A 26946-nucleotide genomic window follows, 5' to 3' on the forward strand; every position below is an offset into this window, starting at 1 on the left:
ATTTTTTTCAACCTAGAAAATGATAAATTAACGAGAAAAAAATTTGTTTAAAAAATTAATTTTTTGATTTTGGAAATTTAAAAAAATTTTGAGCGACCTCTAAAAAAATTTTTTTTGAGCTGATTTTTTGAGGGGCTCTTAAAACATGATAAACTAACATATTTTCACAAGACACGAAAAAAAATATTCGTTTTTCTTTGGGCCACCCTAATGTTGATATTGAAACATTCAATAATATTCTAGACACAATTTACGCAATAAGTTAATTTTAAGACGAAATTTTATACGTCGACCTTTTCTGAGCACGGTAAATTTTCATTCACTCATCATTTTTTTTCAAAGAAATAATTGACTTTTGTTTTTAAATACATAAGACCTCCTTACTTTTCAAAATATCGAAAACACAAAGAAATTACAAAAGAAAACGTGAAGTCATTAAAAATGTATTTTTAGGCTAGGTATACCTCATGTCGATTAAAGGCTTATTTTTGGAGATATAAGCGAAAAACTGAAAAAAGAGCAATTATTTTTTTCTCTCTTGTATATGTCGCTCGACCTCTATAAATACACAAATTTAGGCTTTTATTCTGTGTATTTTTAACTTAATTTTAAGCCCATAAAATTCAATGAGGTCCGATTTTTGAAACCAGCATATGCAGAGTGCCAAAGTAAATACATTTTTTGTCTGAAATTTCCAATACCCTATAGGATGTATCGTCTACGGTAGCGAATGTCTGCTACAATCAAACTGTAATCTTATCTTTTCTGAACAATTTGTTTTTTGATTCCTGTTGTCTCTGTTGTCAATTGAGATACATGTTAAATTAAAGAGTAGGTACAACTTTATTTAAAAAATTCGAAACCCCTCCCATAATAGTAATAAAAAAAATCAGAGACAAGACACAAAAACAAAGAAAAGCAATCAATAATAATATCAACTCTGTGTCAGAAGTTAATCTTTTTCTGATCGTCATTCCATATTTCTTTGAGCATGTTCTGAGTGTTGTCAAGATATTCAAGTTTGATTTGATCCTTTCTGAGCTATGTACCCATAACGTTCCTGATTTTGTTTTATTTATAAGTAATGTGTCGATGATGTGCGTCAAAATGCAAATTGTTCAGAGAAAATGGAACTATCACACCATTCAAATCGACTATCACTATTTTAGCTGGCACACCCTTCCCTGAAAACTGAAATTTCAATACAAAAATCCCCGTCTTAATAGTGTCGAGGGATAAACTTATTATTTCGAAGCAAGTTTGATTTTGTTTGATTTTGCAAGGACGTCGACTTTGAAACTGGGGTTTATTTTTAGTGGTGCATTGTTCATTTTCATGCAAAATGTGTTATAAGTAATGTGTGAATTTATGAAATGGATCTCTTCAGAAATTTACAATTGAGATTCTCCTAAACCGTGAAAGTCGCACCGTTAATAAGTTACTTAAAATCCAATTATTTATTTCTATATTTATCCGTTTTCTCATGAACATGTTTATTTGTATTGTTGTTATTTATTGTAGGTCTTAAAACGATTAGTGATGAGTAGATTATAAGCTAATCTATACCTTATCTAGACAATTCTATTCATAGTTGGATTTTATTTTCTGTAACGTTTTAACCTCATAACAATTGATTTAGAAATGGTCATAGACTGTGATGGAAATTTTTAGGACTGCTCTTTTATACTTAGCTATATGTATATTGATATTTGTAGACTGATTACGTCTTAAACTAGAAAAAAAAATTGCTCAAAGCAGTCAAAAATATTTATCTACGATAGATTTTTTTTTGTTTCTTATAAAGAAATATATAAGTTAAAAGTGTAATTTTATTTTTCCTTATTCCTTTTAGCAACTTTTAAGAAGCAGAAGAGCAAGACTTGAGTATTAGAGCCAAGATTAAAAAGAGGGTCTAATACACTTTTGAAAATAAGACAATACGAAAATTATAGTCAATATATTAACTCGTAAAGCCAATCCTATATAAAATAATCTATTATAAGCATAAACAGGATTTGAAAATAAAGTACCTATAAAAAGTAATATTATTTTTCATATTAAAAAAAAAAACAATGAAACTGATTTGTTAGTCCGAGGTCACTACTTTTTATTTGTACTTAGTACATAAATGATTTCATCTCGTAAAATTACAAGATTTATCACAGCCTTTTCAATAAGATAAATAAAATATTTGCACTTTATTCTGTAAGAACTTACACATCAAAAGTCTACCCAAAAGTGTTCCCGTCACGCAATGATCTATAATCCCTTAGAATTAATTTAATTTTTGGCTTTGTCATGATAAAACCGTAAACAACAAACGAAAACTTCTTCATTCACTTTAGAAACTTATAAAAATCACGATATCTTTTGCTAGTCTTACTTTTTAAGAAACCCAATCTTCCTTAAATACCTAACGATTAAAGGAACAGATGTGAGCGTGATTGCAATCCGAGCAGGCATAAAGACTTTGTGTATGGCATAAGCCACTGCAAACGTCCCAGCGCTGGATGCGATTTGGCTTTTAGTCGCCCACTCGTTCAGTCCAACTGCGGCGAAAACTTTAGTAACATCCAGGCCTCTACAATTAAACATTTTAAAGAATTCGTACAAGTTTTGTATCTCCTACTTACGATGACACCAATAGATAACACGTTCCTAGTGACATTAAAGATATTCCTATGTGAAAGACAATAACTGTCGTGCCATACTCTTTAACAGCCTTTTTTAATTTCTCGCCTGAAGTTAGAGGTACAATTATTTTCTTATTAGTTTCTTCTGTATCTGGGTTTTTTTTAGGTACTGTAGAAGGCTCTGTACTTTTATACCTTAAAATGTTCCATTTGGGCACATAACTTTTTATAATCATATTGGGGTTTTGTAAGTTGGTATTTTTTAAAGCATTTCCATGATCTGACCAATTTTTCTTACCTTCTATTAAACTAGTGTTGTAGTTTCTTATTTTTGATAAAGTAGCACAGGCTGCAAATAATTACACTGATACATTAACATTTATGTACAATTAAAAAATTTAATTTACCATAAATATTTGTGTCAGGATATAAAAAATGATGATGACTACTTCTAATAAATGCGTTTTTAATCATTTTTAATAATTTTGTGTTCACTCTATGTTTGTTGACATTTTCTAGAAATTGATAAATGACAACTCACAATGACAAGTCAGATTTAACCATAGAAAAGGATATTTATATCTAATCCTTTTGGAGTTCTGTTCCATCGTATCAAAACGATAGACAAGGAACACGATCTATAAATATAGAAAATATATATGTAGAATGTTGAAGAAAAATCTGTTTTGTAAATATTAACAAACAATAAAAGCGAGAAAAATATGCATTCAGAAAAAACTTATTAAAAATTGTCATCGACACCGATAAATTGGTGATAACTCTAATAACTTATCTATTCAGACTCTGTCTGCAGAATGTAGTTGCTTTCCAATCGCCTAGGTTCTTCTCCTGAAGTGTTCCTCTACTGTTATATGTACTCTTTAAATACATTGGAATATTTTAATATATTCCCATAACATTTGTATTTTATTGTCATAACAAATAGATTATTTTTTATATCGAATAAAACCAAATATCGAATACTATACGATATACTATTGAAACGAAAAGTTTCAGATATATCTATTTGTTTATCAAATCGAACAAAATTAAATAATCACGAAATGAAATACAAAATCAATGAAATTTCATTGAAATGTTTACAATATTAGCAATTAGTTTACAATTAACTAACAAATAAAACGAAATCGTCCATATCGCTTTAAAATCAGAATAATATACATGTACATTTACTCTGGAGTACTTTCAGTTTACTCCGACTGGCATTCGAAAACTACTCAACTGATCACAACCTCTGTTATCGCATCTATGATGTGTGAGAAAATTTTAGGAACGGCTGACGAACCGAATGCATCTTTGTTTAATGAGAATTAATGGTCTATGGTAGTTTATTCAAATCTTATGATTCTGTTTTGTTTTTTTTACAATTTATGTGATTATAAGAAATAAAAATGATTGTGGTTAAAAAAGTAATGGTTTGAATAGAGAAAATAATAGATTTTTTCTACTTATTTAAGAAATGTAAGTAAACGCTAATAAGTTTGTCAAATTAAAAATTAGGTAACTAACATAAGTAAAAACTTATTCTTTTTCAGTAGTTTAGAAAATCGTAGAGTTCGTACTTAGATTGGAGCAGCTATCAGCTTAGATTCGACTCACCTGAAAAAGGTAAGTTTGTTTCAGAGCAGTTGAATTTTTTATTTACTTAACTCATTATAATAACTATAATTTTACATACTTACATATGTCTTGATCTAGATTTTGCTTAGATACTTTGATCATTACTGGCAATAATGGCTTATTTTATGTTTCTTTACTGCATTTATGTTTATGCAGAGAAAAGAACAAAGGGGCATTAAAAGGCAAGTTTACAAAAAGACAATGATTTATATTATAAAAATCAATATACACAACATATTACAAGTTAAATGAAGTATATATTTTTACAACATATTTAAAAACAATGTCAGAACAAACATGATGAAAACAAGTATAAATTAATTTTAAGTTTGCATTAAATTTTGGTGAACTGTACATTAAATTCAATAAGCTCACTGGACGACAATATACGTACTTTTATACGAAAAAGGCTGTTAAATTTGCACTGCTTCGTTTGTAATATGTAATTGACTAGCAAATATAGATATTTGCAAAGCATTTTATATAAAATTTAATTTCATAAAAAACTTTTAAAAACGTCACATGGTCTTTTTTAGATGTAATAATATATTTTATTCACTTCATACAAAAAATGAAATAAGTTACATCTATCTGCACGATTTATATGGTTTGACGGCAATATGTAAATATAAAATAGTGGTTTGAGCACTTCTGTAGATAGTCGTGTTTAAAAATGTACAAACACTATATATAATCTTTAAATTGTAACATCAGTCAAAAGCTTAAAATATTTTTATATTTACAATATATACAGTATATTTTACACAAAAAATATTAGCTCTTTTGTCATTAGCTGCACTTTTTGGAAGCATCTTTTGAGTACAGAGTGAAATTACAGATCCAGAATTTGACATTTCATTTTTTAATATTTTTATATTATATTAATAACAGTTACAAAAATAAGCTGTTAAAAAGTTTAAACGTTTTTAGAAAAGCCATGTAATTCCAAATTGACTTCAAAAAACTCGTGTATAGAAATATATTTTATATACAAAATTGTATAAAATATGTTATATATTCTTTTTTTTATTAAAAACAATAGATTTTTTATGATTTTCAATTTGTTATTTGACCAAAATATCTAATGAGTTTAAAGGTGGCAATTGAATATGGCAGTAATGGATATAATCATACTTCGGTCAAACAATATCCGTATGTATCAGAATACATGCACGTGAAAATCAAACGGATATTTTTTGGTAATTATGCATTTAAAATTGCTTGTTATATCATGGCACTAGAGCTTGTTAAAATTTTAAAAACATAAACTGACAAAAACATTATTATTCTGAAAAAATTTGAATTCTCTTAATTAAATGCACTTTTCTCTCTCTTATTTGTGCACATTCTTTCTCCTTTGTTCTAAGCAACACTTAGTGTGAGTTGCGGAGGTAGATAAATATTATCAACACAATCTACAATGACAATACAAAAATATAAATAAATGTACAAAAATTACACATGGTTTTGTGCTCATACAGAAAAGTATCCCTCTCGTACAGGTACAGTTAGGTTTCACACATATGCCTCGACGTGCCTGCCTTTTATCCTATTGAAGAACACCTTCCAACTGTGCACCGTCTTCCCCGACCATATCCAAACGCTGGAAGTGATGCCCACTATCATCGTCATGAGGTATTTGATCATGAACACCTCAAACCTCGGGTGGCTCTTCATATGGACATCCCTGGGGCAGGGCATTGCATACTTGGATATCTCGCACATATCCTGGTTCCAAGTGGTCATCCAGTCTTCAAAGTACGTCTGTTCGTAGATGAGGCACGATATCACGATCAGAGCTGGTAGGGTGTAGAGGACGGAGAATACGCCTATCCTTATCATGAGTTTTTCGAGTTTGTCCGTCTTGGTGCCGTCGTGTTTCATCACCGTGCGTATTCTGAAGAGGGAGACGAAGCCCGAGGTTAGGAAGATGGTGCCGAAGACTAGGTAGACGATGAGGGGGATCAGGACGAAGACTCGCATCGCCTCCACGTTCCAGATGCCCACGTAGCAGACCCCGCTTAAGATGTCGCCTGAAATAGAAAAATAAATACATTAGAATTGGCATTACATATTTATATTCGTGCGGACATGAATTTGAGTTATGCTGTTAACACAGATTTATAATGCGTCAACGTTTCACATGAGATATCATCAATTTATTGGTGACCGATATACCACTCGATGAAATAATGATACAAAACAATATACAGGGTGATTATTACATTATAAAAAAATTCAGGTGGAGATTTTGTGCAAAGAATTAAGAAATAAAGTTCTTGTAAGCAAGTATCTGGAAAAGGGTCGTTTTCAAGATGTGAATTGTTGAAAGTAGAAAAAAAATTTACATTTTCTTAAACATATCTGAAGATGTTTCGTAGAATGATGAAACTGGGCTAATGACTTATTTAATTAAAAAAAGGTTAAAATTTGTTCAGATACAACTGTGTCAACCAGTAGTGGATATACAGGGCCTTTAATAACAAATTACCCTGGAAATTCAACACCAATGGGTAGGTATTTTAGATTTGATCATTGCCTGTAGCTCCTATAAATATTACTATGAAAGATCTGTTTTACTTTATTTGAAAAATGGACAATTTTCAAGTTATTATTATTTTAACTTAACCAAAATGACTGAGTATTTTTTTTATAAAATGTTCATAAGATTTTTTTCTACAAATATTATAATAGACATTCTGCCATTTCTTCAGAGCTATGCCCCTGCTACCTCTGACAGAATGAAATTTTCTATGCTAATGATACATAATTATAGGTATTGCAAGAAAAATCATACTTCTATAAAAAAAATTCTACGAAGTTTCTTGTAGGTCAAGTATCTCAAGAGGTATTTTGGGTTTATTAACATGATTGGAAACGGAAATTTGAATTAAAAACACATAACACATATACAGGGTGTCCCGAAATTATTGCAAAAAAATTTGGTCACAGATTTTTAAGACAAATTAAGGGGAACCGTATTTTTTATTTTTGCCAAGTGGACCCCTCTTTCGGAGTTACAGCCCCCTGAAATCCGTCCCTAAGAATAATCTTATTTTATATCTGAGAGCCCTGTTGTACAAGAACCACTAAATTTGGTACATAGGGTACATGGTACATGACATGTGGAATTTGATGGTGCTACGTTTTTTGGCGGGGAACCCCCTTAAGACAATTTTTCGTGGGCCTCCTTGTCTTTGGAGCCAAAAAAATTTGGTCGCATATTTAAATTTCTTAAAAATTATCGGTCCACTAGAAAGCCTTTAAATTTAGAAACTTTTTGCCCCTTTATACTTTTTTCGTAAAACGTAATGTTTTCGAGAAAAATGTCAAAATGTGATGGAATGCATATCGTGATTGACCATTTTCCTCAAAAACATTGCGTTTTATGAAACAAATTTAAAAGTTTCTAAATTCAATGGCTTTCTAGCTGACTAATAATTTAAAAAAAAAAATCAAATTTCCAACAAAATTTTTCTGGTTCCAAAGACAAGGAGGCCCACGACAAAGTGTCTTAAGGGGGCTTCTCGCCAAAAAGTGTAGCACTGTGAGATTCCACATGTCATAAAACCCCTGTGTACCAAATTTAGTGATTTTCATACAACATGGTTTTGAGATATAGCAGATTTCAGGGGGCTGCAACTCCGAAAGAGCGGGCCAGTTGGCAAAAAGAAAAAATACGGGTCCCCTAAATTTGTCTTAAGAATCTATGATCAAATTTTGTTGCATGAATTTCGGGACACCCTGTATATATTGAAGCGAATTTTTACTTTTAGTTCGATAAGTCATTAGTCGAAGTTTCATTTCTTAAACAGTGTTTTTATTTCTACCCTCTGTATATTGAAAATGAAGCATTTCCAGAGATGTTTATAGGAACTTTTTTCTTATTTTTTTGGGGAGGAATCCCCATCTGAATTTTTCCGGTATATTCGCAACAACAATAATGTTATCTGCATAGATTTTAATACAAATCACACGCATAATGACGACCAGTGGTAATATTTAAGTGAACTAAATGCAAATATTAGAAAAAAAATTATAATTTTCACTTAATCTTAAAGGTAATGGTGGCAAACCTAGTAATTCTGGCTGCCTAACATGTACATACATACTCCCTACTTTAACATTAACTGAAATTGAAATAAACATTTTTTTCATTAAAACTACCTCTTGAATTCCCTCATATAATATTTAAAATTATGTTTTACTTTTAAATATTTACAAAATATTTGGGGTTGTGATAAAGACCATGGTATCATATACAGGGTCGGAAAGTCTCCATGGTTCATCGGCCGTTACGTGAGAGCGATAAAGTAAGTCATAGAAATCCGTGCGATAGAGAAAGATGGCTATAATAAAAGCGTCTAATAGACACCGCCCATTTCGCCCTTCCACAAATAAGATCCACTTCTTATTTGTGGAAGGGCGAAGTGGGCGGTGACTATTAGACGCCTTCATTATAGCCATCTTTCTCTTTCGCACGGATTTTTATGACTTACTTTATCGCTCTCACGTAACGGCCGATGAACCATGGAGACTTTCCGACCCTGTATTTATAAATATATGGGTATAATTTTAACACCAAAAATATTTTTTTTTTAAATTTGTATTTGTAATCTCTTTATAGAATATATATTATTAAACAGATAATTATATTTATGTTCTCTAAAACAATGTAAATGAAGAATCCCATTTTTTTTTTAATTGAATAATGTGAGCGGATGGAATTCCCAAGTTCCATAGCTTACACAAACAAGCCTTATATTTTGGGAACAAAACAAGCATTTCAAGTCCATTTTTAGTATTTTTCTGAGGCTGGGGTACACGTAAAAGAAGATACATTGATTTTCAAGTTTATCTTCTCTGCCTAACTTCAAAGTTATAACCTTACAAATTATGAAATAATTTAAATATCATAGTAAACATAAGTAGGTACATGGTACATTATGATATTCAACCACAAGGAAAAACAGATATAGTTCAATCATCCTTGTCTATTCAAAGTCTATTATTGCAACTTCCGAATATAAGAATGCAGGTATTTGGTTCGATGAACATTTAAGATTTTCTGATCGTGTAAACTATTTGTGTCAGTCATCCTACATTCCTTTAAAGCAACTTTTCCTCATCGAAACGTAGTCTTGCACTGTTTCTAAGTTCTCTATAATATTTTCCTGCTGAACACACACACACACACACTAATTAATTCTAAAAAGATATTGAAGCTTCTATAGTATACCTACTAAGTTAAATTAATTGAATTAATCATATTTACATTCATTTACCACTATTTTTTTTGTTATTCATATATTTGTTATACAGACTTATATTATGGCGTTTTGCAATATAAATATAATTTTGTGACAGTTATTAAATTAAACTAACAACTATGCGCACGCCATTTACTGTCATTCACTAGAATTGACCGAAAACTCGGAATACCCATATGAGTAACTAAATAAGAGTGTTTATTTTCTTGTCTTTTATTGGAAGCATCACTTGCTCCAGACGCAACTGGCGCCATCTTACATCCGGCCTGTGAACAAATAGCAGCTGGAACACAAAACAGAAACTGCAGTGACCGTGCTAGCCGTCTATGGTTTGAGAATGTAGTTCAAAAACTATGCAATAGACGTCGCTTTATTACGCTGCACTTGGCGGCAAATTTAAATATACCATAATATTCAGAGTGCAACTTATATATGGAACAAAATTCATATTCATTGACTACAAAGCTTTGTAAAAAAATATCAGTTCTAATGTAAAAATTGACCAGATTTTTTTTACAAAATTATGTAGTCAATGACTTATGAATTTCATTTCATGTAAGTTACACACAATAATGGTATAAAAGATTGACTTTTTTAGTAGGTATATCCATTTAAGAGGCTATTATTGTTTTCACTTTTTAAACAATGACTAAAAAATGCATAAGCAGTTGTTTTTTAAATGCATGTACTTAAATTTATTCTGTTATAAATAGGAAAAGAAGATAATTACTAGTAATTAATAGTGATTACTGTGATACAAAATAGACATATACTTACCTTTCCCCTCTTTATGAAAAATATTGATAGATATATTTGTTTCAAACTATATTGGTTCTCATCAGTACGATGCATGTACTACTGATTATTATTTTCTGCGAAAATTTAAATACTGATAGTATGAGTAACAAATATCAGTAGAAACGTAGACATATGTATCTACCATTACTTAAAAAGAAACTTAATATTCATTAAAAAATCCAAAAATCCGTTTTTTGTTCTCTACTATTCGACATACAAGTGAAGTTTTGACAAAATGAAGTATTATGTGAAGTACTTACACAACCAGTATTTGAATCTACTTCATCCGGCACCTAGATAAATGATGATCCGGCATGGTATCGTTAACAGTAACAGTACTAGTACTTGCAGTGGTATTTAGAGGTGGCAATTTGAAATAAGTGTAATTTGGTTTTTTAAATGGTGGTTCTGGAAAATCATCTAACATTGATGTTTGGCATTTATTAATTTCGGCATTTTCTAATGTTTCACTAACAAACTGTTTAACTGACTCTAGAGTAGTTTTCAAATAAACGTTACTATTAAGAGAATCTAAATGTGATGATATACTATTTGATTCACTAAATATTGTTGGCACTACATTTTTGTTGAGGCTATTCTTCCTACTATTTCTAACATTTTTCGTTGATGAAGTTAAAATCTGGTTTACATTCTATCCAAATCATTTTCCTGTCTGCACTCTGCAGTAACTCTGAAAAAGCTGTTATTTCTGTAAGAAGTATCTGTGGTATATAAATAATATGTATTCTTGCAGTTTGGTGCACAACAGTAACTTGAGATCATTCCAGACATTTTCTATTAAAAAGTAAAACAAGCAAAAGCAGTAAGACAATTCAGATGAACGATACAACAATTATAATTATCTTCTTGCGTTATATTAAATTTTAGTCTAAAATAGAAAACAATTATTATCAAAAGCACGGTAACTTACGAGTTAATTAGTCATAATACAACCACTTTCTAATCTGTGAATACAACATAGAGAAGAAATAATCTCAAACCTAATAAAAAATAAATAAATGACAGATTTCGTGAAAAATTGTTACTTTAATTTAATAACTTAATTTACAATTACAACTATAGGTGGTAGATAATGGTTGTGTATGCACGTCCCAAAGGAGTACTTGTTTATCGGCAATCTAATTTGGATTGAACGGCTATTATGCTATTAATTTCGCATCAAGTCCTTATTTTTCTCCACCAGCACCGTTTTGATTAGTCATGTTTCCGAGACGTGGTTCGCGAACGGAATCGATGAGAACGTCAAAGTTACGCTGGAGGATAATTACGTAACCGGCTTAATAAAACGGCGACCTGGCTGTTTGAATTAAGGCACCGTCACGTTGTTCATGAGTCTATAAATTAAACGGGCTTTTCCATGTGGAGATTACATCTCCGATATTGGCCGTATCATGGCTGTAATTTCAATATCCCGATAACGAGCAAATCGATAGGCGGCTTGCGGTTGATTTAGAAGATAAGTTTCGACGGGGTCTAGGCCAGGAGGTTAGAAGTCGTCCGTTGATTCGGTGGAGTCGTGGACCTTGTCGAATATATCGAGAACTATCGAGATATGACTATTGTCTCAGAACTGCATAATCATCTGTTGAAATAAACGTCATTGGCGGGCAATCCTATCCGATTAAAAAAAAATTAAATAGGTATAATGTTGCGCAAGACAACTACTCTGCGGATTAATGACCCGACCTGTATATATCTGTGAATTCGGTTGCTATAATTGATATTATATTTACTATACTATAGTCTGTTTAGAAATGAAAGAGAGTAATAAAAGGTGTAAATAAATGTAGTACTGGTGCTTATATTCAATATTTTTATATTATGTATTTTCCGTATAGATGAGGTCTACTTTTAACAAAACTTTGTGCGATCGGATTGTACTAAATTGTAGCAGGTAGCTAAAATTTAATCCCCGACAATCCGTCTTTGTCTATGCCGCTTCAATTTCTCGGTCCATTTCTCTTATAAGTAAACAATATAAAAACAGCATTTCAAAACATGAGGCTACTTTAAGCTTCATAACCGGGTTAAGAGGGTTTTTAGTAATTCAAATAAAATTATTCAATATTATTATCAAAATATTTATTTAAATTTAATGAATAGACTTTTATTCCACACAAAAATATATGTATTTTGAAAATTCAAATTATGGTGAGTAAATGTAGTGTTGTATAAATGTACACTAAAGAATATAAAAAAATAGGTATATTAAAATTCATCCTCTGAATATTCTGATGAATTATCTTCGTCTCCTAGATTGATAACGATAGGTTCCACAGTAACGTCAATTAAATTATCGAGTTCCCACATTTTCTCCTCTTCATTTTGTACATGATGTATACATCTTTGCCAGTTATCTGCAGTTACTCGTTCCAAGGAATTTTTTAACAAAATTTTCACATCACTTAATTTAAACGTCGTATTATTTCGCGCTACATCTCCTTTTACCTGCGCCCAGACTAATTCGATTGGGTTAAGTTCACAGTGATAAGGTGGTAACCGTAGTACCGTTATTTGGCGATTTGTTGCCATTTCATCGATAACACATTTTTTCTGATTTTTATTAAGATTGACAAGTGTCAAAAGTTCCTTTTTCACCATATTTGTTTCAAAAGAAATGTTTTTTCCGGATACCATTGAATCATATCGGCTTTCCTCCAAGCAGTCGTAGGCGTCCGCTCGGTCTGCCGTGATTGGTAACTGGCATTATCCATGACAATTACAGACCCCGGAGGAATAAGATGCAACATCTGCGTAAAATACTCTTCGAAAACATCTGCGTTCATGTCTTCGTGATAGTCACCTGTATTTTTAGATTCAAATAAAAGTAAACCGCCATCTACAAAACCACTGGCACTACCTATATGTGTCACTATTAATCTTCGCCCTTTACCTGAAGGTGCCTTGAACCCTGTTGAAAATCCATCCAAAAATGCTTGTCGAAAACTTTTTACATTTTTATCTTGCCAAGTTTCATCTAGATAATAAATATTCCTCCCTTCGTCACGGAATTTTCTAATTGATCTTAAGTAGGATCTTCGCCAACAAATAATTTCATCTTTATCGATAAGAACTGACTTTCTGTTCTGCTTTTCCCAGCAAAAATTCGGCCCATAATTTGCTTCTACTGATTTTTGGCAAATCGTTGTCCTCTGAAAGTTCACTTAAGATTTTGTTTAGCGTTGGTATTTCTTTTTTAAAATAAAATGAGTGTACTTTAGTCACTAAACACAAGTCGAATTTTACACTACTGCACTAGCACGTCTTCGTATATTCAGCTCTAAGACTGGATTGATCTGTCACAATACACTGGCTCCTGCCCTATGATGTATCCAGTAAAATATACTAATGTACACCCATTACCTGTTAGCATTAGTGTTACCCGATAATTACCTGAAACGAAATATTAGCACGCCCATGACCGGTTCTTATCTCGGGGTTTTATTACTCTCTTTCATTTCCAAACAGAGTATACCAGTATCTATAAAAGTCATAATTTAACTAAATTTATAGAATCGGTAAAGAATGAATTGTGTTAAAATGATTTTTAATCTGTAAAAAGCTTCTTGAATAGTATTTTTTCATTGACTGTTATATGTATTATATTTCATGGTACTTTATTTACGGGTAGTATTTTGTGTATACAGGGTATCCTAGAAACAAGCGCTAAAATTTTAATCACGTATTTAACTCATCAAAGTCAATGTAGACAACTAGAAGTGGTAAAAAAATAATAATTTCTTTAATGCTACAAATTAATTATAGATGTTTAAAATTATGTAAAAATTTAAATTTTGTCAAGTGACGTCATTTAGTGCAACCGAGAATACAACCTGCTTATGCCGTCTGCTGTCTAGTGTACAATGCATACAAAAATTTGTAGTGTTTTGTCACTAAATACTATTCTAAAATGAAACGAATACGATCTGTAAAAACAATTTCGTTAATACGTCCTTGCACAATTTATTTGATTTAATGTTTTTTATTTGAATCATATGCCTTTGTTATCGACATGTGACGTGCTACACTATAGACATGTTATTACAGAAAACTGCTTATTTGTGGAACTCCTCTCAATTCCTATGTTACTAAAAGAAAGGAGAGTGGAATAATATTTTAGTTGAGTTTCCTATTTAAAGACGGTGCAATTAAGGCATAATCTAGCACGTCATAGCTGTCCACCAACTTCGTTTCACTTTTATATTTTTTTATGCTTGGATGCCTCCAAGCAAAGTAAATTTTGCTGTTCCTAGACGTTTTTTTTTATTACGACGTTCAGCTGTAAGAGAAGTTCTGTTCTTGTCATTCATCTTATAGATTGTCGATCGCACTAAATGACGTTACAAATTGGCGCGGCAACAAAACCCATTTAAAACATTTATTTTGTGGGTCACTCTATATTTTAGTAATTAATTATTAATTAACAACCTTGAAGAGATTTCTAATATTTTCACTACACTACACTTAAAAAATATGTGTGCATGTTGCCAATTAAAAAAATACCTAAATAACTAACTATGCAAATATCCTTTGGTAGGATTAAATATCTTTAAAATTTTCGCTGGCCTAAGTACTAAATATAAAAACCAATTAGATACCGTTTTTTGTACTTCTCTTTGTTACTAATTAACACAAATAAGTGGTTCAACTTCTGCTCCAGTGGCGAGAAACAAAAATTTTAAATTTATACAAATTATACACCATTGGAAAAAATTACAGGAAAAACAAATTTTCGTTACTTTTTTAGTGATACCTATTCGAAAAGCTGTATCTCAGTGAAAAATGGTCGTGTCGAGATAAACAAAAAAGCATTTTGAAGCTTTAAGTCTCTAGTTTGAAGATCTTTGGACAATTTTTTTTTGAACTATGGTTATCGAGCAATCAGAAGAAATACCTCGAGGAAAAAATTCCAAATTCTTTGTTTTTTGGACTATCCATGGCCATAGAAATTTTTTTTCAAACTCAATATAGGGGTCAATTAGCTTATTTATTCAGGTTCAATTTGATTTTTGACTCCGTGCGACTATTGGTTGTCGAGAGGTGAATGAAAAAGAACACTTTTGCCTTTAATCATCAATGTCTCCCAAGAAATTATTACAAAGTAAATTCAAGTGCAGTTTTGAAAACATGAATAAACTCTCATTCGAAAAAAGTGGATAAAATTGTTTTTTACAGTTTCTTTAGAGAATCTACCGCTTATTTACAAATAGTTACGGAAAGACTAACGTTGAGAAATTTTTACTTGCTCATTGCACATTGTACCCACAATAACCCCGTAATTTGACAAACCGTTTTTCTGTTCCAAGTGATCAAAGTTTTGGAATGAATTAAAGGATCACGTTTATTGCTCTTAAACATTACGTAATCTTTATTAAAATGAAAAAGAATTTTTTTCGACTATTCCCACAATTTTACATCTAAAGATCTTGAAACTAGAGACTCAAAGCTTTAAAATGCTTTTTTGTTTATCTCGATACGGGAATACAGCCTTCCGAAATTCACTAAAAATTTCATATTTTTTGTTGTTGCTTTTATGCTTTTGATGAATTGAACCTCTGGTTTTGCTAGTGAACAAGTTTTATATGGTTTTCAACTACCAAATAAGTAAACAAATTAATGATCCTCCAGCTGTTTAATGATCCTATAGTAGACCAGGCAAGTTAGACAATAAATCAGAAATTTTTTTCTGATAAACCGATCGAGTTGCGGTTTTCGGTATTGTCTTCGAAAAAATATCAGGAAAAATGTCTATCTATTACACTTTGGGGCTGGATCGAAACTGCATTGCGGGTGCATAAAGTGCATCTTGGAGTGCATCAATTTTTCCGAATTTTCTAAAAATGGTAAAAATTGACTAAAAGTTGTAGAAATTTGTGTGCACGGGTTTTCGGGGTCGGGGATTCCGAATCTGACCCTGAAAAATATGCCCGACGGCCCTGGGGCCCCCAGGGGGGCAAGGAGGGACTTCTGTCTCCATAACTATCATCTATTACATTTTCGACTATTTCAGGATTGAAACAGTTGGTGCCAAAACAATTTGTACGTGCAATTGTGCATCTAATTCCATGCTTCCTACACCCACAAGATCTGCATTGTCGATAATCGGATTTTGTCGCCTAATTGTTATGCATTATCCGCAGTCGCACGGGCCCAAGAGATTCTTTTGAAAATCCATGATCCATAAAATATTCTTCAGTTTTAAGGAATATTTCTTTGATTTAACGAAATGTGTCTCTTAGGAACGGATTGTCCAGGATTTCTCCAATTCTACAACAATTTTTCTTAGTGATAGACAAGCTAAGATTAATGGATATTTTTCAGTGTCAGATTCGGAATCCTCGACCCCGAAAACCCCCGAGTAGAAATTTAGAAGGCAATTACTCAGCTATTCGATGTTTTACAGAAGCCCCCCGCTTGCCTCCCTGGGGGGGCCCAGGGCCGTCGGGCATATTTTTCAGGGTCAGATTCGGAATCTCCGACCCCGAAAACCCGTGCACACAAATTTCTACATCTTTTAGTCAATTTTTACCAATTTTAAAAAATTCGGGAAAATTGATGCACTCCAAGATGTAATAAATGTAAAGTGTGTAGATAGACTTTTTCCTGATATTTTTCCAAAGGCAACGCCGAAAATCGCAACTCGATCGGTTAATCCGAACAAAATTTCCGTATTCTGGATGTGGCTTTCATAGTACATGTGTTTAAGGCCTATGCACTCAGTAGCAGTGACTCTTCATAGAAGTAGCATTGTTATGTCTCACATGTAAAACAAATATGTTATGCCACTGGCTAAATCTGTTACTTTTGGCGATATCAACGAATTTAAGCATAAAATATTAAAAGACTCGTTGAAACATAAATTGAATGAAAATTAAAGTTCTCGGTTTGTTCACTTTTAACATTNCAACGAATTTAAGCATAAAATATTTAAAGACTCGCAGAAACATAAACTAAATGAAAATTAAAGTTCTCGGTTTGTTCACTTTTAACATTCGGACTAGTACAGACAGCTACAAGAACAAGCTAAGTCCACATTTTTATAATAATCTCAAACTTTATCGTTCTAGAGAACGCATGATGGTCCTTGTCATTTACATATGCCGAGCGAATTATCTTAATCCAATTTTTATTAGATTTTTAGGCGGAACTCTAAATCTGTTGCCTTAAACTACCTATCACTGCTAGCAATAAAAATAGCTGTTGTGAAAATGGACGTAAAGTAATAAAAATATTTGGCTAAAACACGGATTTGCCTAATGAGTTTAAATACTCATACTATAAATTTTTATATATCCTGTTTCTTGAAAGATTTTCTTTCGTCATAGAAACAGCATCTAAATTTCATTCTTGCAAAAACCGGCATTGTTAACTCAAAAGCTTAATGTCTCTATCCCAACGCACAGCAACTTAAAAAAAAACGAAGATATACATACATAGATACTAGAATAATACCCCTCGGCCCTCGGCGTTCTTTGTGAAATTCCCAACAAGATGCATGCTATTCCCCTTTACTGATGTTTTTGTGCAGGCCGACAACTCGAGGGCGATTTAAAAATCGCTTAACAGTCGCATAAACTTCGTCGTTCACACATAAGTGCGCACGAATGCCAATACAGGCAAAGCACTATTAATTTGCGGATATAAACTGACCATAACTTTCTTATATTACCCTCAGTCACGTTACCGTGTCTCGGACTGGTCCGCTCTTTGCATATTGCCGTGGTAAAAATGATAAAACGGCTTTAGTGCTCCGGCGGCTTTTCCATTGTCTATAATTTGATGCGCTCTGCGTTGAAAACGGAAGAAATATGTGTTGTAAACATGGAAATGAGACGTTTAGGGGTTCTTTACCTCTGTAGTGTACTAGAACAATTTTTAACTGCTATTCTTGTTCCAGAGAATATCTGAATAGTTCGCCAAGTCACTGCTAGATGGCGCTAGTTTTATATCACTACGTCTGCTGTTATTAATTAAGCTCATTAGCGAGGGAGGCAGAAAACCCCACAAAAAAACATAATGAGTGTGATTAAATAATATGAATAATATAAATTTTATTGCTGACAAGTGACGACAATGAATTGTCCGAATTGATACATACAGCTCAATATTCAGGTTTATTTCATACAAGCACTAAGTACTTATTTGTTTTATTATCATTAAAGTTATCTTTGCATAAGTAACTATTCGCGATTTGAATAAAGCCGGTTGTAAACCTTATTGCATATGTCTGTCAAAAAATTAATTTTACGGCCGTTTGGTTTACTGTATGTTATACGAACTAACAAGTACAAACCCGTCGCATCTCGGCTAATGCATACGTAATGAAATAGGGATTAATTTAACGGGTATAAATACGAATTACACGGAGGAATAGTTGCCATATAATTATAGTCACAGATTTGCATATTGTTGTTAAAGGCTAAATGTCTCACGGTCGTTGTAATAACATTACTTTAAAATATTTTCGATGGGGCAAATTAATAAACCAAGGACTTAATGTATGAAGACAACGCATCCATTAATAACAGATGAATTATGGGCAGTGTCAAACTGTCAAAGAACAGTTATATTGAAACAATATATTTTTTTTCTGTGTGGTCGAGAGAATACTGTTGTGACGCTGCTTTATATATTTTGTTTTGTTTTTCAAACAAGACATATTCAGGGTGATTTGATTCAAACAAAACATGTCATATTGCTACTAACCAAACCTCGTTATTAGGATATATTAGGAAATACAAAATAGATTTAATTATCAAAAATGTAGTGGAGCAATTTTTTTGCAATAATAATTGAAATGAACAATAATAATAATATACTGTAGTTATGCATACAATATTTGTTCTGGTGTGTACTACTGGTTGCGTACATCTTACAAATTTATTTAATCTTAGAATTTAGCTTTCAACAAAGATGTTAAATAATAAAAAATACCTGTATATTCAATAGTTCTAACTGCCATTTTTAATTTATATGCTCTGAACAACAAACCCTAGTTTTTATAAACTGGTTCTAACCAGAGAGCAAAGCAATTTAGCAGTGGCAGTTTATGACATAAGTGCCGATTTTTACAGGACATATCTAATACAATGCGAAACATCGCCTTATTGTTTAAAATGTTATCAGCACCGAACGGTGGTGAAAATTGAAAATAATTGAAATTATTCAATTTTCGTAGCAGAAAACATACATAGGTATTGAATTCTCGAAACCGAGAGAGATGCCATAACCAAATTTGCACAGGACATAGCTAATACAATGCGAAACATCGCCTTACTGTTAAAAATGTTGTCACCACCGTTCTTGGTGGTAAAAATTGAAAATTGTAATTGGAAATTCTCATTTTTTTTTTGGCTGGAAACATACATAGGCATTAACTAACCACATTTGCATAGGACATAGCTTATACAATGCGAAACATTGCCTTTCCGTTAAAAATGTTGTCAACAACGTTCTTGGTGGTGAAAATTGAAAATCATTGGAATTATTCAATTTTCATGACTGAAAACATACATAGGTATCGAATTTTCGAAACTGAGAGAGATGCACTAACCAAATTTGCACAGGACATAGCTAATACAATGTCACCGCCGTTTTTTGGTGATGAAAATTCGAAATATCTGGAATATTTTTATGTCATCATCATCATCGTCTTCTTTTCTTATTTAATTTCATTGTAGTTATGACATTATAAGCTTGGTTTTGCTTTATTTACAACGCTTTAAATTACATCCAATAAAAATAGGATTCAGTCATCAAGGCGATCGTAACAATGGAACATTCCTTCGTGTCAATTTTTAAGATCGCTGCGTTCAGAAATCAGAGGTCGCGAGCAACAATGCACGCGAAACCAATGGATGCAGATGAATAATGCAAAGAGATTAATGATAATTGCATCACAAGTGGTCTGTTGAATTAGATACTGTGACCGATACAATGATAAACTGTTTTCATTAACGGCGGTCGTGCTGGTACTGCGTTTTTAAAGATTTTTATTCGCGCTCGGTTTGGAACTTGTTTTGTTTCGATTAACGAAGTGCCACTATATTCATGCAGATGTCGCTGCACGAAATACGTTAGTAGAAATTCTACTACTATTTCAGTCATAATATTCGGGAATTTTTACAACAAGGAAAAACTAATAATTCTATGCATATTAGGCTGATTAAAAAAATCTACTATATTTTTTCCAAAATCCCCTCTGAAATAGATTCAGGGAGGTGAGAAGAGATGCCTGTAAAAATCGGAACTCTTAATATTAATATTTAGGGTCGCGTATCGCGATTTTCTATTTTCTATTTAAGGAGGTATATCGGGGTCCGAGGGAAGTGAGGAGCGCAGGGGGTCCTATGCTTTTCTTATGGGACTTAAACCCGCTGCCAATTTGAAAAAATTTAATTCTATTGAAATTATTTGCGATAAACATTATCTATATAGCAAAGAAATCTACTCATATGCACATAGCATACATATTGACTAATTAACAACATAAAAATATCATATTTACGTAGTTTTAAATTATATTTAATGAACGCATGAAGACTATGTAGATGTGGCAACAGCGCTAATAATTGACTAGCAGTTGTACATGCTGCGAACCTACAGACCTCGGACATCGGAGATATTGCGCGTCAAATTCGGGTAAAGATGCATACGCGTTCAAAAATGTATTGTGTGTAAACTATGTACAATATATTTATTATATATAGCAAATATATCGTATTATCCTCTCGAAGATTTATATCCTTTATTTAAAATCCGTAAATCATGTGAACTGGTAAAACAACGAGAGTTATGTTAATTTAGTTCTAAAGAAATGAAATGACATCTCTCGTCCTGGTCAAAGAAAATGTTGGATGCAATTTTGAAGGTTCTGTGATAGAAATTACATTATTACTCATTGTTCGTGTTATTAATCTCTATTTTAGTAATGTTACAAAAGTTTTGCAACTATAACTAATTTTTTAGACATAAAGTTTGCTGAGAAATATTTATGTTCCTCTGTTATTTCGTACAAATGCTTTTATCTCAAGTATTACTAATTATATTAATCAAGCAAAGAAAACTGTATGTAACCCTAAATATTGCTGGGTAATGAATACGATGTTTTTATAAACCATTAAATATATTAAATGGATTTATCAACTGTATTTTGTATTCCAATAAATATATCACAGCTTCCTAGTCTTCTTTAATTAATCTAGTTTTTTAAAAACGTTACAAAAAATCATCTGTTGTGGATAATTTATTGTTGATAACAATGTACATGGGATTTAGGAAAAATGTATATGTTTTGAAATCAATTTCGTTTTTATCAAGTCTTTCAAATGTATTCCCTCCTTGCTGTCAGCTGCTTGCGACGTTGCCACATTAATCCTCAAGTCAGACAGAAATGCAATTATTGGTTTCTGTTCTAATTAATACAGCTGTACTATGTTCAAAACTTACATTAATTTCGCTTCAACTTTCAACAACAATATCTCAAAATCGAGATTCAAAAAAAATTTCAAAAAAATATGACGCACAGAGGGAGCACTGGCTAATACGCTATATAAATTTCAAGTACATCTGTGCATTTGAGTAAACCTGATATACCTCCTTAAACAACATGGGAAAAATTATTTTTCAATTTCAGAATTTTATATGTTAAAAACCAATAAACGGATTTAAATGACCGAAACGTATTCTTGTAGGGAATTGAACGTTCTACAAAATGAACGTTGTTGTTTTTGTTATAAATATTGTTGTGTGTAAATAACTTTGTTGCAGGGTCGATATTTAAGAAATATCTAAAAATACATGGTTGCTTCTTTTATTTTCTGTGGTCATTTATTTAAAATGTTACCAATCCATATTCGCCTTTATGCGTATGCCTTTATACTTGTGCTTTTGCTTTCTCCGCGTCATTAATGATTTTTATAATAAAGCAATTACCCACCACGGCACTAAAATGTCTTATTATTTTATTGCGAGCTTAAAGCGACGTACTTTTCTGAGACGGCGACATGAACACCGGTTTTTAGATCGTAATTCCTGCCATAATTTATACCAAGTGATGCGTTCAGGACTCTCAATACTCTCATACGTATTTTTCACGCAACGCCGGTAAAAACGGAAAAACAGCGCCCCGCTTAATGCGTACACTGCTCGAAAAAATATCCGGGTTATTGTTTATGGCGCATTTTATAGTCGGCGGTAATTGCAGTTTACTATACGAAGATAAAGGTAAGGTCTGTTTACGATAGTTTTGCAATGACGTCACATTTGGTAATTAAGTGTAGCCGGTAGAAAAATTGTAAATTCCTACTCTGTGTCGCGTTAACTCTCGTAAAAACTATGAAATTCTATTGTTTTAAGGTTAATACAGTTTGCGACGTTTTCCACATTGAGTTTGTAAGCTACGCACAGAGATAAGTCAAAGTGCTGACGTTTGCCCACAAATTTTGACGTTTGTAGGCCGACAGGATCCAAGGGCATTGCGACTGGCCCATTTATCATTATTATTTATTATATTTACTACCTTTGTTGCCCTATTATAATGGTTTAACTCATAAATTGTCTTTTTTGAGCACCTTTCGGATTATTTGAGTTCACGCACATGACCTTTGGGTTACGCGATGCAGCTCAAACCTTCCAACGTTTCATCGACGAGGTTTTACGCGACTTGGATTTCTGCTACGCGTACATCGACGACATCCTTGTAGCTTCATCGTCTGAAGAGGAACACCTACGTCACCTGGAAACACTGTTCCAACGGCTGCGGAAGTACGGCGTCGTAATTAACTCCGCAAAGTACGTGTTCAAATCACGTCGGGGTCACCACTTGAGGGTTGCTTTCGCTGTACAGCAAGAAATAAACGCTCTCTCAACGGTAATAATAAAGAATTTTATTAAAAACTAATGTGTAGAAAACTTGTATGGAAAAAACGTGTTGACGGTGTGAGTGTTCGTTGGAGAGTGCCTTCTGTGTGGAGTCGGTCGTAGGTATATTGGTAGTTGCTGGTAGAAGTCCCTGCTCCTTGGCGCCACTCTGCAGGGGTCGTCTTCCGGGAACCCCGTGGTGCGTCCGGCGGCGTTCTTGACGTTGTGCTTAAAAATGAGTCACTTGCGAACATGTGTACCCACAATATGATAAATCTGACACGACGTTCTCGTGCTCGATTTTCATGGCAAACTCAATTGTCAAATCAGAAATTTGCTATCTTCATTTGTTTATGAGTTACAGGGCGTTTCTCGTTATTGTGACACTTTTGAATATGTCTGTATCTCAGCTGTTAAATAAACTGCTCGAGACTAATTATTTGGCGTAGAATTTTAATGCCGCTATTAGATTTTTAGTAGGTAGATTCCAGAGTTATGACCCAAAGTTATATTTTTTTAAATGGAAATCTTAGCTGGTCATGACCTAAAAAAATTGAGATTTTTTTGCTTTTCAGCAATATATCACTTGCTATAGTTATTTTTACAAACACAGGAGATACGGGGTGTTTTATATATAAATTCGATCCTTTTTTACATTTTAATATGGTTGGCTATGAAAATACATACAAAACTATAATTATTACTTTTACAAAACTCATATCTGTTGTAAAAGTATGAAGTTTATTTAAAATATATATTACAGATAAGAAAATATAGTTTTCAAATTTTTATTCCACTTCAACTAAGTTACAATATTAAACGTAAATTAAACAATAGTAAGTACCTATATCATCATCTAAATGTTCAATTGCCGCCTCTCAACTGTCACACATTTCGCGCATCTTCTGGCAACGCTACGGGTAGCGTTCATTAAATGTATATTAGAAATATTATTAAAAGAATTTTCAACATTTCGCCGAAGTTCCTCGATAGAGTAAAAAGGAATTTTAAATATAATGTCTTTTAGAAAACCCCAAATGAAAAAGTCCAACGGACTCAAATCACGTGACCTAGATGGCCATCTGATAGGTCCGTCGGTTGCTATCCACCTATCTCCTAAAATTTCGTTAGTATTATATTACCATACGAATATTAGTTGTGCATTTAAAAAAAAACGTCATATTTTTACAACAGATATAAGTTTTGTAAAAATAGGAATTATAGTTTTATATGTATTCTCATAGACAGCCATATTAAAAAGGAAAAAACATATACACATAATTTATATACGAGTATAAAACACCCCGTATCTCCTGTGTTTGTAAAAATAACTATAGTACAAATGTGATATATTGCTAAAAAGCAAAAAAAAATCTCTATTTTTTTAGGCCACGGTCATCTACGATTTCTATATGAAAAAATATAACTTTGGGTCATAACTCCGAAATCTTAAGATCTATTAAAAATCTAATTCAATTCAGCTTTCACTTTAATTCTAACTTTTTTAACAGCTGAGATACAGACATGTTAAAAAATGTGACAATAACAAGAAACGCCCTGTAACTGAGAAACAAATGAAGATAGCAAATTTCTGATGTGACAGTCGAGTTTGCCATGAAAATCGAGCTCTAGGACGTGGTGTCAGATTTATCATATCTTTAGTAGTTTCTGAAATACCCTGAATTCTCATCGAAAATGGACCAGCCTGTACATACATAGAATAATCTTGTAACTCATTTTGACGATTTTTGAAGTTTTTACGAAAACGGTTATTCTAATAAATTGCAATCTTCGCCTGTTTGTGGCGTAGCTTTAATTTTGTCGCGCAGCGTGTAATGTCATTAGCCTAATGCTCGAGCCTGCGGCGTGTAATCACGGGAGCATTAACAAATTGAGTTATTTTCGCTAGAACTGCACCGTCCCTGCGTATGAACAATAAAGAGCGAGTGCAACGTGTGGAAACGATATCGCAAAAAACGAAAAATTATTTATAAATACCTCTGCGGTGCTAATATTCTCATCGCTTACCTTTTTCTTTTGTAATTCATTTATTTTTAGAGATTATACGTTTTTTCTCATATATATTTAATAATTTAATTTTAGCATCGTGTTGGGTGCATTCCCTTTTAGTAACCTTTTGGGAAACTCTTACTAATTTTAACCCCGCATGTTTGTCCAGAACATTCATAAATGATTAAAAGCCACGTGATCAGTAATATTGTTTCGAACAATAATTTTATTTCCTTTACGTTGGCAATTAAATTTTGGTAAAATTATAATGTTTCATGTTCTCGAACATGTTTTATGATATATTTGATCTTTCCGACCCTTTATTTAATCCTTAAAAACTACCCCTATGCAAAAAATAAAAATAAAAAATTACTTTTTAAAGATTTGGAATGATTAAATCGTGCAATTATTTAAAATAAAAGTTACCTTATAGCTAATAAATAATTTTCCTCTTTCAACCCCTAAAAACCACCCCCGTATTTGAGAAAAATGATAAAAAAATTAAAATTTTTAAAAGCTTGGAATGCTTTAATGGTGCAATTATGTAAAATAAAATTTCCCTGATTGCTTATGTTAGAATTTGTATCTCATAACACTTTTCAACCCTTATAAATCACCCCTGTGCTAAAAATATGATCAAAATTACATTTTAAATCTTGGAATGCTATAATCGTGCAATAATTTAAAATAAAACTTCTCTTATATAAAGTTTATGAAAGAATATTTTACTTTTGCCATTTCCAACTCTTATGAACTACCCTTTTACCAATATTAATGTAAAATATTTTATTATAATCGATTTTTAAATATAATCAATCATAAAAAAAATTGCTACGCTGCATATAAATAATCACTAAATTTTTTTACAATATATAATACTTATATAAAAATGAGAAAGCCTATTTTGCTCCGAAAAAATGTCATTGGTTTTTTTACCATAACTCGGTTAATTTTGAAGCAATAGTATCCTACAAAAAAGCATTTTAAAGATAATTTCAAGAGCTGTAAGATCGTTTGCATATACTCCTTCAATTTTGCTCTAATTAACTTTTATAAGTGCTCATTTTGAAGGTCTTTTTGAGTACTACAAAAAACTCATGGAGCGTTATACACGTAAAATTAATCCTTTTTCCGTTATTTGACATTAAATACATTCATTCGAGTATTCCCCCCCAAAACAAGTCCCCTTCCACTAACCATATTTCGCTTTGTATAGGACATACAACACTTTTTAAAAAACGATTTTCTTTGTTTATTTATAAGCTACATTTTTGTTCAATACCCTTTTTTTAATAAAATGCATAGTTATTCGCGAAAAATACTTTGAAAGTGTTTTTTTTTCACTCAAAATTCCAAGTTTTCAATCGTGAACAACTAAAAAACTATTGATTTCTCCAAAAAATTCTCCGAATATTTTTTGCTCAAAATTTGATTCTCTATCGATATCGAGCGTTATTTTTGAAAAAAAATTGTACCCCCGAGAAGGGGTGTCAACCCCCAACAGGGTGGAAGCGTCAATCGGCGCTATGTCACTAATGTTCACTGACCTTTTCTCTAATTATCTGCCAAATTTCAAGTCGATCGGTTCAGTTTCAAAGAATTCGGAGGTGAAAAGCTTCAATAACTGTACTATTAAGATATTTCCAAAGTACGGAGTTCAAGTAGAAAACTTTCGAGCAAGTCTCATATTTGAGTCGCGTAGTTTCGACAAC

General features: G+C 32.2%; 2 protein-coding genes across 2 annotated transcripts in view; both read right to left on the minus strand.

The window, feature by feature from the left end:
* Window positions 1-1942: 1942 nt before the first annotated feature.
* On the minus strand, window positions 1943-3166 carry LOC108903613 (protein FAM210B, mitochondrial-like). Its single transcript, XM_018705845.1, has 3 exons — window positions 3041-3166; window positions 2634-2982; window positions 1943-2581 (listed from the first exon to the last, which is right to left on the minus strand). The coding sequence occupies exons 1-3, from the start codon at window positions 3105-3107 to the stop codon at window positions 2380-2382; spliced, it is 618 nt and encodes a 205-aa protein (XP_018561361.1). The 5' UTR covers window positions 3108-3166; the 3' UTR covers window positions 1943-2379.
* A 1390-nt stretch (window positions 3167-4556) lies between these two features.
* The window catches only part of LOC108903612 (frizzled-2), a 246182-nt gene continuing 223792 nt past the window's right edge, over window positions 4557-26946 (minus strand). The window contains exon 2 of the mRNA XM_018705844.2: window positions 4557-6307. Coding sequence (XP_018561360.1) covers window positions 5790-6307 — 518 coding nt within the window. The 3' untranslated portion in view covers window positions 4557-5789. The remainder of the gene's footprint in view (window positions 6308-26946) is intronic.

Source organism: Anoplophora glabripennis, unplaced genomic scaffold, assembly GCF_000390285.2.
Source record: "Anoplophora glabripennis isolate ALB-LARVAE unplaced genomic scaffold, Agla_2.0 scaffold127, whole genome shotgun sequence".
Taxonomy (NCBI): Eukaryota; Metazoa; Arthropoda; class Insecta; order Coleoptera; family Cerambycidae; genus Anoplophora; species Anoplophora glabripennis.

Bases quoted from the DNA above. Each gene is read 5' to 3' on its own strand.
- LOC108903613 (XM_018705845.1), bottom strand. From the start codon at position 3,107: ATGATTAAAAACGCATTTATTAGAAGTAGTCATCATCATTTTTTATAT. The intron at 2,983-3,040 runs GTAAATTAAATT...AATTATTTGCAG, and splicing joins TCCTGACACAAATATTTATG to CCTGTGCTACTTTATCAAAA. The intron at 2,582-2,633 runs GTAAGTAGGAGA...GTTTAATTGTAG, and splicing joins TGTTATCTATTGGTGTCATC to AGGCCTGGATGTTACTAAAG.